The sequence below is a fragment of the Trichomycterus rosablanca genome, chromosome 16 (genome assembly GCF_030014385.1).
Source record: "Trichomycterus rosablanca isolate fTriRos1 chromosome 16, fTriRos1.hap1, whole genome shotgun sequence".
In the NCBI taxonomy this organism is placed as follows: Eukaryota; Metazoa; Chordata; class Actinopteri; order Siluriformes; family Trichomycteridae; genus Trichomycterus; species Trichomycterus rosablanca.
Genome location: NC_086003.1, coordinates 29524974 through 29543042, shown reverse-complemented (window position 1 = coordinate 29543042; position 18069 = coordinate 29524974). Strand labels below are relative to the sequence as shown.

At 45.1% G+C, this 18069-nt stretch overlaps 1 protein-coding gene across 3 annotated transcripts in view; it reads left to right on the top strand.

The window, feature by feature from the left end:
* The window catches only part of rai14 (retinoic acid induced 14), a 67643-nt gene that overhangs the window by 32030 nt on the left and 17544 nt on the right, over positions 1-18069 (top strand). For all 3 annotated transcript variants that reach the window (XM_063011128.1, XM_063011129.1, XM_063011127.1), the window contains exons 7-9: positions 4379-4449; positions 17446-17552; positions 17631-17818. In XM_063011128.1, coding sequence (XP_062867198.1) covers positions 4379-4449; positions 17446-17552; positions 17631-17818 — 366 coding nt within the window. The remainder of the gene's footprint in view (positions 1-4378; positions 4450-17445; positions 17553-17630; positions 17819-18069) is intronic.

The window sequence follows — 18069 nt, the reverse complement described above, 5'->3', positions numbered from 1 at the left end:
AGTGGTCTTTGATCTACATGAACACTTTTAGATCATATTTACCTAAAGTGCTTAAAGCTTCATGCCAAACAACACAAAAAAAGTCATAAACAAGGCACAGGCACACCAGAAACTTGCTCTTGCTTTCTAAAGTGGGCGTGGTCAGGTTATGGCTGGCTATGGTTGGGAATTCTGTAAAATTCTGTAAAATTCTGTAAAATGACAGGGCGGGGTCAGCGGATGCTGAGGAACATAGTGCGCAGAGGTCACCGACTTACTGCAGAGTCGATCACTACAGACCTCCAAACTTCATGTGGCCTTCAGATTAGCTGAAGAACAGTGTGTAGAGCTTCATGGAATGGGTTTCCATGGCCGAGCAGCTGCATCCAAGCCTTACATCACCAAGCACAATGCAAAGCGTCGGATGCAGTGGTGTAAAGCACGCCGCCACTGGACTCTACAGCAATCCGATGGACGAGTCTGGGTTTGGCGGTTGCCAGGAGAACGGTACCTGTCTGACTGTATTGTGCTGAGTGTAAAGTGTGGTGGAGGGGGGATTATGGTGTGGGGGTGTTCTTCAGGAGTCGGGCTCGGCCCCTTAGTTCCAGTGAAAGGAACTCTTAATGCTTCAGCACACCGAGAGATTTTGGACGATTTCATGCTCCCAACTTTGTGGGAACAGTTTGGGGATGGCCCCTTCCTGTTCCAACATGACTGCGCACCAGTGCACAAAGCACAAGATCCATAAAGACGTGGATGAGCCAGTTTGGTCCTGACCTCAACCCGATAGAACACCTTTGGGATGAATTAGAGCGGAGACTGTGAGCCAGGCCTTCTCGTCCGACATCAGCATCTGACCTCACAAATGCGCTTCTGAAAGAACGGTCAAAAATTCCCATAAACACACTCCTAAACCTTGTGGAAAGCCTTCCCAGAAGAGTTGAAGCTGTTATAGCTGCAAAGGTTGCCGACATCATACGAAACCCTGTGGATTATGAATGGGAGTCACTCAAGTTCATATACGTGTGAAGGCAGACGAGTGGGCTGCAGTCGTTCTGAGTGACGTTCTTCTTGTCGGCCCTGCAGCTCGGACCCCCCCGAGATAAAATAGTCCCTGAGTGAGAGACATCATGTCTGATTAAACGTTAGAATCAGTCGTGCCGCTGGCAGCCTGTTATTTAGCGCCGTTTCTTCATCCTGTGCTGTTAGAGGGATGAATAAATTTACCATGACGGATGTTTTTATGGACACGGTGTTCCAATCAGGGATAAATACAGGCCATTTCGTTGGATGTGATAGATTTGGGACGGATGCTGTGTGGTTTGGGAGGAACTTTAGTGTTTAGTGTTTACCTGCATTTTGACGGACGACCAGGATCAGGATCAGGTGGCTCACCCCAAAGTTCCTTCAGCAAAGTTATGCGAATTCAGCGCTACCTTAAACACTCAACGTCAGGTCATGCTTACCATATAGAAGCACTTTGTAGTTCTACAATTACTGACTGTAGTCCATCTGTTTCACCCTGTTCTTCAATGGTCAGGACCCCCACAGGACCACCACAGAGCAGGTATTATTTAGGTGGTGGATGATTCTCAGCACTGCAGTGACACTGACATGGTGGTGGTGGTGTGTTAGTGTGTGTTGTGCTGGTATGAGTGGATCAGACACAGCAGCGCTGCTGGAGTTTTTAAACACCTCACTGTCCCTGCTGGACTGAGAATCGTCCACCAACCAAAAACATCCAGCCAACAGCGCCCCGTGGGCGGCGTCCTGTGACCACTGATGAAGGTCTAGAAGATGACCGACTCAAACAGCAGCAATAGATGAGCGATCGTCTCTGACTTTACATCTACAAGGTGGACCGACTAGGTAGGAGTGTCTAATAGAGTGGACAGTGAGTGGACACGGTGTTTCAAAACTCCAGCAGCGCTGCTGTGTCTGATCCACTCATACCAGCACAACACACACTAACACACCACCACCATGTCAGTGTCACTGCAGTGCTGAGAATCATCCACCACCTAAATAATACCTGCTCTGTGGTGGTCCTGTGGGGGTCCTGACCATTGAAGAACAGGGTGAAAGGGGGTAACAAAGCATGTAGAGAAACAGATGGACTACAGTCAGTAATTGTAGAACTGCAAAGTGCTTCTATATGGTAAGTGGTTTTAATGTTATGGCTGATCGGTGTATATTTCAGTCTAATGTAAAATAATGAGGTTGTTTTTGACACTTATACACTGAAAATGCCTAGTGGTTAAGGTACTGGACTAGTAAGTAGAAGGTCGCTGGTTCGAACCCCATCACTGCCAGGTTGCCACTGTTGGGCCCTTGAGCAAGGCCCTTAACCCTCAATTGCTTGGACTGTATACTGTCACAGTATACTATAAGTCGCTTTGGATAAAAGCTTCCGCTAAATGCTGAAAAATGAAAATGTAAATGAGTTTAGGGTACGAGTGTAAATAAAAAGCTTCAATCTGGCAGTAGAATTCTTTCCACTAGACTTTAATGCACGACTGTCGGGACTCGCTGAACCACAGGAGCATTTTTGAGGTCTGTGGGTGCTGATGTTGGACTGTGAGGTCTGGTTCAGCGTCGGAATGAAGATTTTCCTTTATATGGAACTCGATTCCTCAGGCTCAAGCGGTATTATTATTATTATTATTATTATTAATTATTATTATTCACCCATAAAACCCACGTCAGTGCATATTTTCCAATGAACATGCTTCCAACACGTCTGATGATGTGCCACGATTGGTCGACCTAGTCGATGACGTTGATGCTACAAAACTAAAAGTGGTTTGTTCACTGTGCAGAGCTTCTATATTGTTTCATTACGCTTCTTAATCGTGGAGATCTCGGAATAGCGTATTCCTTAGCGAGTTCAGTCAGACCGCCGCGCACTTTGCTGTGTTGAGCTCAAAGCGCAAAAAGCTTCTCGTGTGAATGCGCCGGAGCACTCACCACTGTGTTTACATGGCTAAGAATGTGAAGTAAGTGTTGAGTGAATGTGCAGGTTAGAATCTGGGCTCATTCTGTCTTTACTAGGGATGTAACGATACGATACACTCTACCCACCATGCGATATGATTCACGATACTGGATTCATGATACGATTTCCCCCCGATCTTTATTAAACAAAATGAAATTGACGACAAATTATGACGAAGTTTCCTTTTGTTATTACTGTATTTGTGCTTATCTTTTATTTATCTAAATAATGCGTGTCCTTTTATTTCTGAGGTAGGTACAAACTATGTCAAATAATGCTTACTGTGTAAAAAGAACAACTTTATATTTGTATAAATGAATAATACAAATAAAGAAAGTATCCTCACATAAATACATTTGGCTGAAAAATTCCGAACCTGGCAACCCTGTAGTGATGTCAACCGGGCGAGGTGAATAGCGCCAGCGCCCTCTGCTGTTCACAGTGAATATCGTTTTATTATACCTGAATAACCGATTCGAATCGTGGCACATGTGCACCAATGTTTATCTGTCTTGTGGTGCATCGTTACATCCCTAGTCGTTACTCTATGTTGGACTTAATGAGACGTGGCTACGTCTAAGTTTAAGCACTTTGCTTTGTGTACGGAACGCCATAAACACGTGCTGCACTCTGTTTAATATGGAGCTCTGGAGAATGTGATAATATGGACATAAACCCTGTTTACATTTAGTTCTGTGTTATATTATTATGCCGTACAGTTTGTTGTTAAAATAAAAGAAGCGCAAATGAGATTCTGAACTAAATATCGACTAATCGATAAAATAGTCTATAGATTCATCGATAGAAAAGTAGTCGTTAGTGGCAGCTCTTCTTTACACCCTTTTAATTGATGCTCGGCATTGCGCAGGGTCTTCTTGTGCTCGTGTGACGCTGTTTAGTTAATAAAACGTAATCTGTGAAGCTCTTGACGAGCACTTCATGTACAGATGTACAGATGTTCCTTCCTGAGGCCGTTTCCAACCCCTTATTCGTCGCTGTGGTTCCATTTCACGCACCCGTGTGGCTCCTCTGAACAGGATGTAAAACATTTATGAGTTTATTGTTGGAAAACGAGGGGAATCCCATAACGGGCAGAAAAGTGAGTCACGCTGTTGAGTCTGCACGACTGTGTGCTTACATTTAGGAACGGGTGTGTCCGAACGAGCCAGATCCTGAAATAAGCGGTGTAATCCGTGTACATTTAGTCTGCAGCTCTGAGTATAAACACTCGGCTCTCAGGGGTTTATTTTACAGCCGCTTTGAAGCACTTTTAAAAAAGCTTCACCAAAGAGAATTTTGGAGGCTCTTCAAACCCTGAACGTTTTGTCCAGTAAATACAGTATTGTTGCTAAGTGCTGGTGTGTTGATGAATCCGTGTAAGATTGTGTTTTTCTTCTCTTGCAGCTGCTAACGGGAACGCCGTGATGGTTCAGCTTTTGTGTGAGCACAAATCCCCCATCAATCTGAGAGATACAGTGAGTACCGGATTCATCAGAGTTCCGTCCTTTATACTTGATGTGTTTTCTTCTTCCCCCTGTGAGTTTTCATGACAGTAAAAATGAACTGGACAGTAAAGTTGTTCCTCTGCATTCTCCTCACTTTATAACTGCACCTCAAAACCCCAAATCAGAAAAAGTTGGAACAGTATGGTAAATAATAATAATAATAATATAAACACAGAGTTTCTTACATTGACTGACTTTTATTTGATGTCAGACAGGATGAACCTGAGATATTTCATCTTTTATCTGCCCAGCTTCATTTCTTTTATTAATTAACATCCATTCCTGCATTTCAGGCCTGCAACACATTCCAAAATAAACTAAATATTGATGTGATGTTAAACAGGTGATTGTAATCATGGTTTGGTACAAAAGCAGCATCCAGGAAAGGCTGAGAGTCTCTGATGAGTAAAGATGATCAGAGGATCCAGTTTGTCCACAAATGTGTGAGAAAATGATTGAAATGTTTAAAAACAATGAACCTCAAAGAAAGATTGGAAGGGATTTGCATGTTCTCCCTCTACAGTGCAGAATATCATTAAACCATTCAAAGAATCAGGAGGAATTTCAGTGTGTAAAGGTCGAGGGTGCGAGCTTAATCTGAACGCTCGTGATCTTCCATCCCTCAGACGGCGCCGCATCAAGAACCTCCACTCAACACTAGCTGATAGAACCACATGGGTGAGGGATTAGTTTATCAAACCTTTATCAGCTCTACAATACAGAGTTACTGCACAAATCATATTTAAAACTTTACTGTGCAAAAAAGAAGCCTTATGTTAACCATGTCCAGAAGCAGCGTCGACTTCTCTGGGCTCGAAGGCATCTAGGATGGACCATTACACAGTGGAAACGTGTATTGTGGTCAGATGAATCAGCATTCCAGGTCTTTTTTTGGAGAAAATGGACGCCGTGTGCTCTGGACCAAAGACGAAAAGGATCCAGACTGTTATCAGTAACAAGTCCTAAAGCCACCTGGGTGTCATGGTATGGGGTGTGTCAGTACCAGGGTCTGTCATGGTATGGGGGCGTGTCAGTACCAGGGTCTGTCATGGTATGGGGGTGTGTCAGTACCAGGGTGTGTCATGGTATGGGGGTGTGTTAGTACCAGGGTCTGTCATGGTATGGGGGTGTGTCAGTACCAGGGTGTGTCATGGTATGGGGGTGTGTCAGTACCAGGGTCTGTCATGGTATGGGGGTGTGTCAGTACCAGGGTGTATCATGGTATGGGGGTGTGTCAGTACCAGGGTGTATCATGGTATGGGGGTGTGTAAGTACCAGGGTCTGTCATGGTATGGGGGTGTGTCAGTACCAGGGTCTGTCATGGTATGGGTGTGTGTCAGTACCAGGGTCTGTCATGGTATGGGGCGTGTCAGTACCAGGGTGTGTCATGGTATGGGGGTGTGTTAGTACCAGGGTCTGTCATGGTATGGGGGGTGTCAGTACCAGGGTGTATCATGGTATGGGGGTGTGTCAGTACCAGGGTCTGTCATGGTATGGGGGCGTGTCAGTACCAGGGTGTGTCATGGTATGGGGGTGTGTTAGTACCAGGGTCTGTCATGGTATGGGGGTGTGTCAGTACCAGGGTCTGTCATGGTATGGGGGTGTGTCAGTACCAGGGTCTGTCATGGTATGGGGGTGTGTCAGTACCAGGGTCTGTCATGGTATGGGGGTGTGTTAGTACCAGGGTCTGTCATGGTATGGGGCGTGTCAGTACCAGGGTGTGTCATGGTATGGGGGTGTGTTAGTACCAGGGTCTGTCATGGTGGGTGTGTCAGTACCAGGGTGTATCATGGTATGGGGGTGTGTCAGTATCAGGGTCTGTCATAGTATGGGGGTGTGTCAGTACCAGGGTCTGTCATGGTGGGCGTGTCAGTACCAGGGTGTATCATGGTATGGGGGGTGTCAGTACCAGGGTGTATCATGGTATGGGGGTGTGTCAGTACCAGGGTCTGTCATGGTGTGGGGTGTGTCAGTACCAGGGTGTACCAGGGTGTGTCATGGTATGGGGGTGTGTCAGTACCAGGGTCTGTCATGGTATGGGGGTGTGTCAGTACCAGGGTCTGTCATGGTATGGGAGTGTGTCAGTACCGAGATGAAATAAAAGCTGAAACACTAAATCACTCGGTCTCCTCGGTGCCAAAACCTCTTTTAAGTGGTGAAAAGGAACGGCGACAGTACAAAGTGGTAAATGCTTTACCGTCCCAACTTTTTTTGGAATGTGTTGCAGGTCTGAAATGCAGGAATGAATGTTTATTAATAAATGAAATGAAGTTGAGCATATGAGATGAAATATCTCAGGTTCATCCTGTCTGACATCAAATAAATGTCAAAGTCAATGTAAAGAACTCTGTGTTTTTATTATTAGCATTTTCCATGCTGTCTTAACTTTTTCTGATTTGGGGTTGTAATAATAATAATAATAAGTTAGATGTATGTAGTGCCTGTAGTGTTTACAGGAAAGATGGTGGTAAAGAGTTCCATAGTTTAGGGCCCAGGACACTGAATGATCTGCCCGCTGTTGAGACCGGTCTGACGATAAGGTCACAAATACTGTAAAACTTGTGTGTGTGTGCTGATGTATTCTGACAGAAACTATATTACGCCCCTGTACCACGTTTTTACACTCCTCCCCAGGGTTTCCCCTCACCCCGTATCTTGTGTTCTCATTGGCTGTAGTTCCAACCTGCTCGCAACGCCTTTCACACTACAGGATTCTGACTCGTCGACTGGTCCAGGTATTTAGCACGCTGGAGTCTGCAAGCGCTCGGATCGAGTCGTCGAACAGTACAGCGAACGCCGAGCTGCCTCCGAGCTGCCACATCTAGCGGTGACCAGCCGGCGAGCGAAAATCGGAGCACTAATCGTGTAGTGTGAACCAGGCATGACAGAATTCTGGCAGGGATGGATCTGTTAGGAATGCCAATCAAAAGACGGGACGTGATCAAAGCATGTACCGGAGTTCCAGTATCTCGTCTGCTGAGCCTCGGTCTGAGTCTAGCAATGTTACAAAGCCACCACTGACTGACTGGGACTGGTTCCAGTCAGCACTGCTCCACTGGCTTTTCTCTGGCTCATTTCAGTCTTGAATTGTAGACTCGAGGTTCAGACCGTTTGCTTTGTCTCTTTTTCTCTGATTTGCTTTGGGATTCGTGTTAAGCTCCGTCCCGTCTGGTTTTCTGCTCAGCACTATAATTATCTGATCTCGGCTCCCCTCCCTGTTAATCTGCTCTCATATATTCCACTGCACACCAGTGTCATCATAAACACAGTATAAAGTCCATATGAGCTTAACCCTGTAATGGTCTGAGTTTACTGTGAGTCTAAATACATCGATCAGCCATAACATTAAAACCACCTCCTGGTTTCTACACTCACTGTCCATTTTATCAGCTCCACTTACCATATAGAAGCACTTTGTAGTTCTACAATTACTGACTGTAGTCCATCTGTTTCTCTGCTGTTCTTCAATGGTCAGAACCCCCACAGGACCCCCACAGAGCAGGTATTATTTAGGTGGTGCTGCACTCAGCACTGCAGTGACACTGACATGGTGCTGGTGTGTTAGTGTGTGTTGTGCTGGTATGAGTGGATCAGACACAGCAGCGCTGCTGGAGTTTTTAAACACCTCACTGTCACTGCCGGACTGAGAATAGTCCACCAACCAAAAACATCCAGCCAACAGCGCCCCGTGGGCAGCGTCCTGTGACCACTGATGAAGGTCTAGAAGATGAGCGACTCAAACAGCAGCAATAGATGAGCGATCGTCTCTGACTTTACATCTACAAGGTGGACCGACTAGGTAGGAGTGTCTAACAGAGTGGACAGTGAGTGGACACGGTATTTAAAAACTCCAGCAGCGCTGCTGTGTCTGATCCACTCATACCAGCACAACACACACTAAGTCACTGCAGTGCTGAGAATGATCCACCACCTAAATAATACCTGCTCTGTGGGGGTCCTGACCATTGACAATGAGGTGGTTTTAATGTTATGGCTGATCAGTGTAAGTTGGATCTTGTTTGGTTGACTGGTTTTAAGAAACAGCTTTGCTAAACATCATGTTTGTGATCATCTCTGTTTGGTAGAGGTTGATTAAAAATACCGTGAGCACTAGTAACAGAATATTCATCATTTGTTGTTGATTTTGTCCCAAGAAAGTAAGAAACACACAGAAATAAATCTGTAAACATGATTTTCTTGGTGAGACCAAAACAATTACCGTCGCTTTTGGGTTTTGACCGTATAATGAGTTTAATCGTCCAGTGTTCGTCCCGATTTGAAGTGTAATGAAGCGGCTTTGTGTCTTTCACTCGGCCCGTGTCCCGGTTTCTCACGCATGAGCTGCTACACAGAATGTGACGTGCGGTGGATCTGATGGAATTTGGAACATCACCCCCCTGCTTTCACTCACAAATGATTCCTCAGTACTGGAGGCTTCCAGCAGCGCTTTCATTTTATAATCATTCATGTTTCTATATTCACTGTGATGAGTGATGAATTGTGATTCTGTAGCTTGGAGATACAAAGTTAAACTTTTTTTAATAATAAAAATAGGGCCGCTCAGGTGGCGCAGTGGTAAAACACGCTAGCACACCAGAGCTGGGATTTCGAATACATCGTACTGCCATCCTGCAGAGCATTTACAGTGACTTTTATTTGATGTCAGACAGGATGAACCTGAGATACTTGTGTGTGTGTTTGTGTGCTCGTGTGCTTGTGTTGTGTGTGTGTTTGTGTGCTTGTGGTTGTGTGTGTGCTTGTGTGTGTTTGTGTGTGCGTGCTTGTGTGCTTGTGTGTGTATTTGTGTGCTTATTATGTGTGTGTGCTTGTGTGTGTGTATTTGTGTGCTCGTGTTTGTGTGCTTGTGTGTGTGTTTGTGTGCTCGTGTTTGTGTGCTTGTGTGTGTATTTGTGTGCTTGTGTGTGTGTGTGTGCTTATTATGTGTGTGTGCTTATGTTTGTGTGTATTTGTGTGCTTATTATGTGTGTGTGCTTGTGTTTGTGTGTATTTGTGTGCTTATTATGTGTGTGTGCTTGTGTGCTTATTATATGTGTTTGTGTGCTTGTGTGTGTTTGTGTGTGTGCATTTGTGAGCTTGTGTGTGTGTGTGTGTGCTTATGTGTGTGTGTATTTGTGTGCTTGTGTGTGTGTGTGCTTATTATGTGTGTGTGCTTATGTTTGTGTATTTGTGTGCTTATTATGTGTGTGTGCTTATGTTTGTGTGTATTTGTGTGCTTATTATGTGTGTGTGCTTGTGTGCTTATTATATGTGTGTGTATTTGTGTGCTCGTGTGTGTGTGTTTGTGTGCTCGTGTGTGTGCATTTGTGAGCTTGTGTGTGTGTGCTTGTTATGTGTGTGTGCTTATGTGTGTGTGTGTTTGTGTGCTTATTATGTGTGTGTGCGTGTGTGCTTGTGTGTATTTGTGTGCTTGTGTGTATTTGTGTGCTCGTGTGTGTGTGTTTGTGTGCTCGTGTGTGTGCATTTGTGAGCTTGTGTGTGTGTGCTTGTTATGTGTGTGTGCTTATGTGTGTGTGTGTTTGTGTGCTTATTATGTGTGTGTGCTTGTGTTTGTGTGTATTTGTGTGCTTGTGTGTGTGTGCATGCATGTGTGTTTGTGTGTGCATGCATGTGTGTTTGTGTGCTTATTATGTGTGTGTGCGTGTGTGTATTTGTGTGCGTGTGTGTTTGTGTGCGTGTGTGTATTTGTGTGCGTGTGTGTTTGTGTGCTTGTGTGTGTGCATGCATGTGTGTTTGTGTGCTTATTATGTGTGTGTGTGCGCATGTGTGTGTTTTTGTATTTATATAGGTGTGTACGTGTGTGTATTTGTGTGCTTGTGTGTGTACACTGCCAGGTTGCCACTTTTGGGCCCCTGAGCAAGGCCCTTAATACCGTTTATCCAATCACAGTTGTGAATAAGAAATGTGTGTGTGTGTGTGTGTGATTTTTTAGCTTCTGTATCTTGTCCTGCTCTGTTAACCTCTTTATAAACAAGCTTCCCTTTCATTTCCTCTTGCTCTAAACTCTGCGCCGTAGTCGTAGCTCGTACCTGCTCTCCCGACTCCTGATCAGCGTCCGTCTCCGCTGGACGTCCCGAAAGTTCTGAGCGCACCGCAGTAATGGAACATAATCATGCTTTGATGCCTTCAGTACGAGGATAAGACTCCTTCAGACAGATCCCAGCGCTGCAGAAGCTCAGAGATCAAACGTGGGTTCAGGAACCCTGCAGCTTTTACTTCACTTCGTTTTTCTTTACTGCTGCTCAACTTCTCGTTCAAATCTTCATCACCGACCGAATTGGCCAAAATTCCTTAAACGCGGCGTCTAAATTCAGAGCGTGACGTGTATCTGGAACACATCGGCCTTATTTTGGCAGAAGACGGGATGCCAGGTCGCTAATCTTGAACAAACACGGCAGGAATGTTGTAAGAGGGAAAGAAGTTCCTGTTCCTGACAGCTGGAGACACGAGGAACATGGGAAAGTCGAGGAGAAACGATCTCAGTCTGAGCTCAACCTGTGACCCAACGCTTCATTCAGAGCAGCTTTTATTTTAAATACAGTTTTATCAGCTCCACTTACCATATAGAAGCACTTTGTAGTTCTACAATTACTGACTGTAGACCATCTGTTTCTCTGCCTTTTTTGTTACCCCTTTTCATGCTGTTCTTCAATGGTCAGGACCACCACGGAGCAGGTATTATTTAGGTGGTGGATGATTCTCAGCACTGCAGTGACACTGACATGGTGGTGGTGTGTTAGTGTGTGTTGTGCTGGTATGAGTGGATCAGACACAGTTTTTAAATACTGGAGTTTTTAAATACCGTGTCCACTCACTGTCCACTCTATTAGACACGCCTACCTAGTCGGTCCACCTTGTAGATGTAAAGTCAGAGACGATCGCTCATCTATTGCTGCTGTTTGAGTCGCTCATCTTCTAGACCTTCATCAGTGGTCACAGGACGCTGCCCACGGGGCGCTGTTGGCTGGATGTTTTTGGTTGGTGGACGATTCTCAGTCCAGCAGTGACAGTGAGGTGTTTCACCACTGGGAATAGTGGTAGTGGGCTAGCATGATTTACCTCATTATTGACAGACAAATTCCAAATGGTTTCAAATACTAACGGCAGCTGATTGTACACCCCAGTGTTGGATCGTAGTGGGTGACGTGATGTGGTCTGATGACGTCTTGCTTTAAATTCCATTCAACCAAAAATAATGAGATGTTTGTTGCCTTTTAAAGGCCGCCTGGTAAAAATTGACGTTTGAGAAAAGTGACAGGACAAAGTGAAGGGTACTTATTGTGAGGTGGTCACTGTTCTCTCACTATGCCTGGATTTTATTAGCTGACATCTAGAGGTGGTACTGGACATGTAATGAGCAGACTGGCCCTTGAGCAAGGCCCCTCATCCTTAACTGCTTGCACTGTAATAAGCTTTGGGTAAAGACGTCTGCTAAGTGGCAAGGTTACCCGATGTAATAACTGGGAGTGTTTGAGGAAGGAAAGGCAGAATGGGGCGTAACCACCTTGAATCTGCATCAGTGTGGAATAAGCGTCAGATCCAGGGTTACAGCTCCACATGTATCTGTGTTTATCTGGATTCTCCTCCCTGTTTCACTTTTAAACTTGTGTTACAGCTCCAGCTTCTGAGAAACGGTGAGAATCAGAATCAGCTTCTCCCATAGCGCTTTTCCACCAAAAGAACTCTGGTTCTGGTTCTTGAACCGGTTCTGTTCAGGTTTATTAGAACCTTGGTGTTCTGTAGAGAACCGACGCTCGTTTCCACCAGTTTTTGGGAACCAAGTCTGCGTCATCAACGGTGGGCGTTACTTAATGAAAGTTAAGAGTAGTAACATGACGGCGGAGTGTGTAGATTATGTGCGAGCATTTGTGCTGCTGTTACAGATGTTTGTTGTTATGTGAAACGCATGGATCAGCTGTTGGTGATAAGAAGACGTGACGTGTTTGTCTCAGTTGTTGTTTTCTTTAGTTCACTGACGTGAGAAGCGTTTTGTGCTTCGTTTTCACCGCGACTCTCGGCACAAATAACCGATTTGCTCACTAAAGTTCCACGACACGAACAAACATCTGTGTGAAATAACCATCAAACCCATCAAACCCAGTCTAACAGCTCCACACGTATCTGTGTTTAGCTGGATTTACTTCACATGTGGTGTTTATGCAGCTCGGGGTTCTGAATCTTCCCGGGAGAGTCAAAAAGCTTCACGTAAAAAATAAAGCGTAACGTGGCTGAATGTACTAAAAGTACGACATAGAAACACTGCATCTCTCACCGTTATTACTGGTTATACGAGCTCTGTACAGGTTATAAGAGCTCTGTACTGGTTATAAGAGCTCCGTACAGGTTATAAGAGCTCTGTACTGGTTATAAGAGCTCTGTACTGGTTATAAGCGCTCCGTACTGGTTATAAGCGCTCTGTACTGTTTATAAGAGCTCTGTATGTTAAGCGGTGTTCGTTGTGTCCGGGTCACTTTTACCGCGTCATATCACACAGTTCATCTCTTTTGAGGTGCTTTGAAAATATCAGCGGCAAACTGGATCAAAATTTAATCAGGTGAACTTTAAAAGATAAAAATCCAGCATTAAGCTCCATAAGAAACAGCAGCACAGCGGTTTAGCAAAGCACCCGAACCTCGACACTCTGACACGCCCACCGATTACGTCACGGTTCGCTCTGAAAAACCCAGTATTCTGTGGTGCCAGATCGGCCCGCTAGTTCGCTGTCTGGAACCTCTTTTTTTCTGTGGAAACACGCGGAACCGGTTCAAAATCAAGTTCGCGAACAAGAACTGTTCTGCGTCGGTGGAAAAGGGGTACTAGAGTCTAAAACGCTTCTGGTTGAAAATAAAGCTTAACGTGGTTTAATGTAGTAAAAGGAGACAGGAGCACTAAACTTCTCTTCATTATTACTGCTCATAAGTTCCTCCACTAATCACATTCCTCACTCGCTGTTTTACTACAATAAGTCACGCTAAGTTTTGTTCGTACGGTTTTGTTCGTGTGTTACATCGAACAGTTCGTCTCATTGGAGGAGCTTTGAAACGCTCTGCTTCTGATGTGACTGCGCCCTTAAGACTTTCTGGGAGTTAAACTTCTCCAAATTTGGGCGCTAGAAGAACACATACAAATATTCTGCTGTTCCATCATGAAGTTAAAAAAAATCCAGCGCTGTACTGATCCAGCAGCTTTGATCCGCCACTGCGCTACACTTCAAGCCAAGTGCTAACGTTACACCAGCACTAAATATCAGCTTGAAGGTCCCAGTAGTTTCCAGTGCTGCTGCCAGAACCGTTTGCTTTATTTAGCTCTCTCGTTGCCTATTCCGCTCGCTCGGCCTGCCAGTTCTGAAATGATTATTTTAAGCTATAATTACCGGTCATTAGGTTGATGGTAGCTTTTAGCGGCTAATAGCGTGCATTACATCACGGAGGTTGGTGCCAGCGAGGCTTTAAATGGACGTGGCGGTGATGTAGAACGTTTAGAACTAGGTCAGCGTTCAGAATGTTGAGTTTATAAGTAGAGTTTACAGGTCGCGGTTCATTACAAGCAGGAATTAATTATCAGCGCTGAAGTTTGTGAGGTGTCTCAAAAGTTTGTGAACACTCTTACTAATCACGTTCGGGTGTTTTAGCTGTACCTGCTACGTAAATATGCTATTTTTTTACCGTCTCTACAGCAACACTGATTTACAGGGAATGTTTGTGGGATGATAAAGTCCCGCCGCAGCGGTCAGACGTAACGTCGGGTCGTGATTAACTCTGAGCATGAGCTGTGAATTCTTCAGCTCTGTGATCATCCATCTGCTCTTCGTCTTCCAGACAAGAGCGTGTAGTCCGGGGAGACCGACACGGAACCGGACTGGCAGCACACTGGAGATATCTCACATCACTGTGACCCCGGTCTCCCTTTCCTGAGACGTCTGGCGGGTCTGGCTCTTCACAGACAGTCATTTTCTGCAGAGCTAGATAAACAAGAAACAACCGGACACATTTTTTAGGTCCAAACAAGAGGACATTGACAGGGTACCGTCACCTTGTCTGCATTTGCTATTCTTTGTCTGTGTTCATCTCGGTCGGGATCCGTTGGAAGTAGAATGCAGGACCTGCAAAGTGTCAAATAAAGGTGTTAGTTTAGCAAAACACAAAACTGCAGCTGAAGGAGACAGTTGGTCAGGTAAAGACCAGGTAAAACAGAAGATGTTACTGCTGCAGAGTCGTGTTTTTAGCTGCTTTACACTCCACATCTTGGACATTTTGTCTAACCGATTGCTAACTGAATTGCCGTAGGATTGCTACTGTACCCGATCGTCTTTATAGTTTAGAAATAAACTGAACACAGTTCAACTCTGGGGAGCAGAAAACTTTACTGGTTTGTTCTTTTGAGGTGCAGCACAGAGATGATCACGTGTGTAGAGAAACACACTTTTACATTGAATCTGTTGTTTTTTATCTGAACTTACAGATTATTTGTTTATTTCTACGCCACATTTCCAATATATGTTTTGTGTTTATTATATTGACTCGTGACTTGACTCGGACTCTAGACTAAAGACTCGTGACTTGACTCGCACTCGTATTTTGTGACTTGTGAACATCTCTGGCCTAGAGCAAATGCATCATGTTTTTTTAGCACAGAAGTACAGCCTACTAATGTGAATTCTAGGAACTTTGAGAAGCCTTGAAGCCGCACACAGAGAAGCTTAAACATATTTCACATGTTTGCCCCCTTCACACCCTGGTGCTAAAACTCTCACCATGATGTTCAGGTTGACCTTAAAAATCCAGACCAGCTCCTGCTGGCACAACAAAGCTGAACTGAAGTGAACAAAGCGCGAGCAGGATTGTGATCAGGTTTATAATTCATCCCAGTCGTCAGAACGTTGGGACGAATTGGGATGTGATTACTGTGTTTATCCGGAGCTTCTCGTCTCGTCTCTCATCTCGTGTGCAGCTACGTTTCGCGTTCACAGGCTGGTTAATTAACACGGCACCCGCCGTCACCCGGAACAAATGGAGGATCATCTTCAATACCGTCTCATTATGATCAGGAGGAAAACGGAGAGCGTGAACCTGTCCGAAAGGTCCGGGATGATGAAATAATCTGCCTCCTCTCATTTATTATTCTGTCAGACTGAAGCGTCATGTTACACCGGGGATTTAATTAGTTGTGTGAAGCTCCAGCAGCTCGATTTCGATTTTCTTATGTAGATGTCCTTACGTGTCCTCATCAGTGGTCGTGTCGATGCAGATCCTTAAAATGATTAAACAAGATGAAGTCTTACAGCAACAAGATACAATATTTAACTTTATAGAATCATGAAGATTTAACCTACTTGCTTTTTTAATCAGTACATCCTGGACATGGACCGGGTGCCAAAGAATTGCGAGACAACATACATCAGGGATCATGGATTTGGAATGTAGAAGAAAACCAGAGTACCCAGAGGAAACCCACCCACACAGACCTGACAAAGAGCATGCTGGACGTTCTATTCCAAAATTGGGCATTAATATGGAGTTGGGAGGGCGGCTCGGTGGGTAGCACTGTCGCCTCACTGGCTTTGATTCCTAGGTGGGGCGGTCCGGGTCCTTTCTGTGTGGAGTTGGCATGTTCTCCCTGTGTCTGTGTGGGTTTCCTCTGGGAGTTTGTGCAAGTGAGGTGAACTGGGGATACAAAATTGTCCATGACTGTGTTTGATATTAAACTTGAAATGATGAATCTTGTGTAAGCAGTAACTACCGTTCCTGTCGTGAATGTAAGCAAAGTGTAAAACATGACGTTACAATACTAATAAATAAATAAATAAATAAATAGTGGGTTCATTTGGTCGCTGCTTGATGTGGCAGCTCAGAGGCAACTCGGCGTTCGCTCGGGGCTCGAAAATCAGCTCTCAATCACTCTATGTGAACTGTTCAACCACTCGATCTGAGCGGCTCAAGAAAAATATCCAGCATGTTAAATATCTGGACCAGTCGTCGGCTCAAAATCCTGTGTGTGAAAGGCGCTGCGATCAGGTTGCGAGTGGCAGCGAGTGCGGCATCGAGCTCCAGCCAATGAGAACGCAGGATACAGAGCGAGGGGAAACCCGGGGGAGGAGTGTAAAAACATTGTACAGGGGCGTATTATAGTTTATATCGGAATACATCAACACACACACAGGCTTTAAAGGCTTATCGTCCATGGCGAACCATAATACCCATGCTGCATTGCAAAAATATTTATTACCCTCCAACTCACTACAGAACAGACGCCCCCCTGCTGGCCGCGTAGCCCAATCCACTCAGATTGATTGATTTATCCAACTTTCCATCCAACAACTTTGATCGTGCGCTTTATTTTGACGTGCATTTTTGGACATGGTATCATTAAACCCCTCGTCACTTCCCGTGTTTGTTTTGGGAGACCAGACAGACTCATCTGAGGTTCCTCCTGATGGTAGATAATGTAAGGTGTGACCCCCTACCGCCGATCAGTCGTGTAGTGTGAAATACACGACTTTTGAGACTCCCGATTACAAGAGATCCAGTCGTGTAGTGTGAACTTGGCATGAGTTTCTTCACATTAGGCTGGTCAGGCTGTCTTTATACACCTGTCTGTGATAAGTATGGCTTATAAGGAGGGTGTCCACATACTTTTGATAGTACAGTGTACCTGCACTGCTGCTGTAATCACTATTCGGTCACTTTAAAGTCCTGCTGCCTTCTGACATGCTGTTTCTTGTATTTTGTCCACCATGTGGCAGCTGTAGCCTAGCAGTTAAGGTACTTGACTAATAATCAGAAGGTTGCTGGTTCAAGCCCTTGAGCAAGGCTCTTAACCCTCAATTGCTCAGTGTATACTAACAGTACAGTAAGTCACTTTGAATAAAGGCGTCTGCTAAATGCTGGAAATGTAAATATAAACTCTCACCTCTAACTGGGCGCTAATCTTCCACCTGTTGTTGTTTAGGACGGAGTCACGCCGTTGTTGCTCTCAGCTAAACATGCTCATCCCGAAGTGTGCGGCATCCTGCTGGACTGGGGCGCCGAGATCAACGCCTGCGACAAGGACGGCCGGTGAGACGCTCGTCCGGCGCACGCTTCAGTACCTTGATTTTACCTTTTGATTTTCCGTAACGTGTTATTGGTTATCAGGACGGCGGTGATGTTGGCCGCCGAGAGCCGCTGTGTGGCCGCTGTGGATTTACTGGTACATAGAGGAGCAGATTTGCGTCTCGTTGACTCGCTGGGTCACAACGTTCTGCACTACGCTAAACTTTCCGGGTGTGCAGAGGTCCAAGGGATCGTCAACAGCGCCCTCCAGTGCCGACCCTCAGAGCCAGGTAACTGTAGGAGTTAAACTGCTTTAATGAGGAACCGAAGCGGGGAATCACTTCTGTAACATTCTCGGCAGTCATTTGAGCGATATGTTTGTTTAATAATCTGAAATCAGGACAAATATGCTGCAACAAGAGACGCTATTTTCCTTTTATTTGCTCCGTCTGGTTGCATTTAACATGCTAGCCCATCACCACCAGACTTCAGTCTCATGTTTTGGTGGCACCAACAGCCAATGGACTGTTTGGACGGTCAT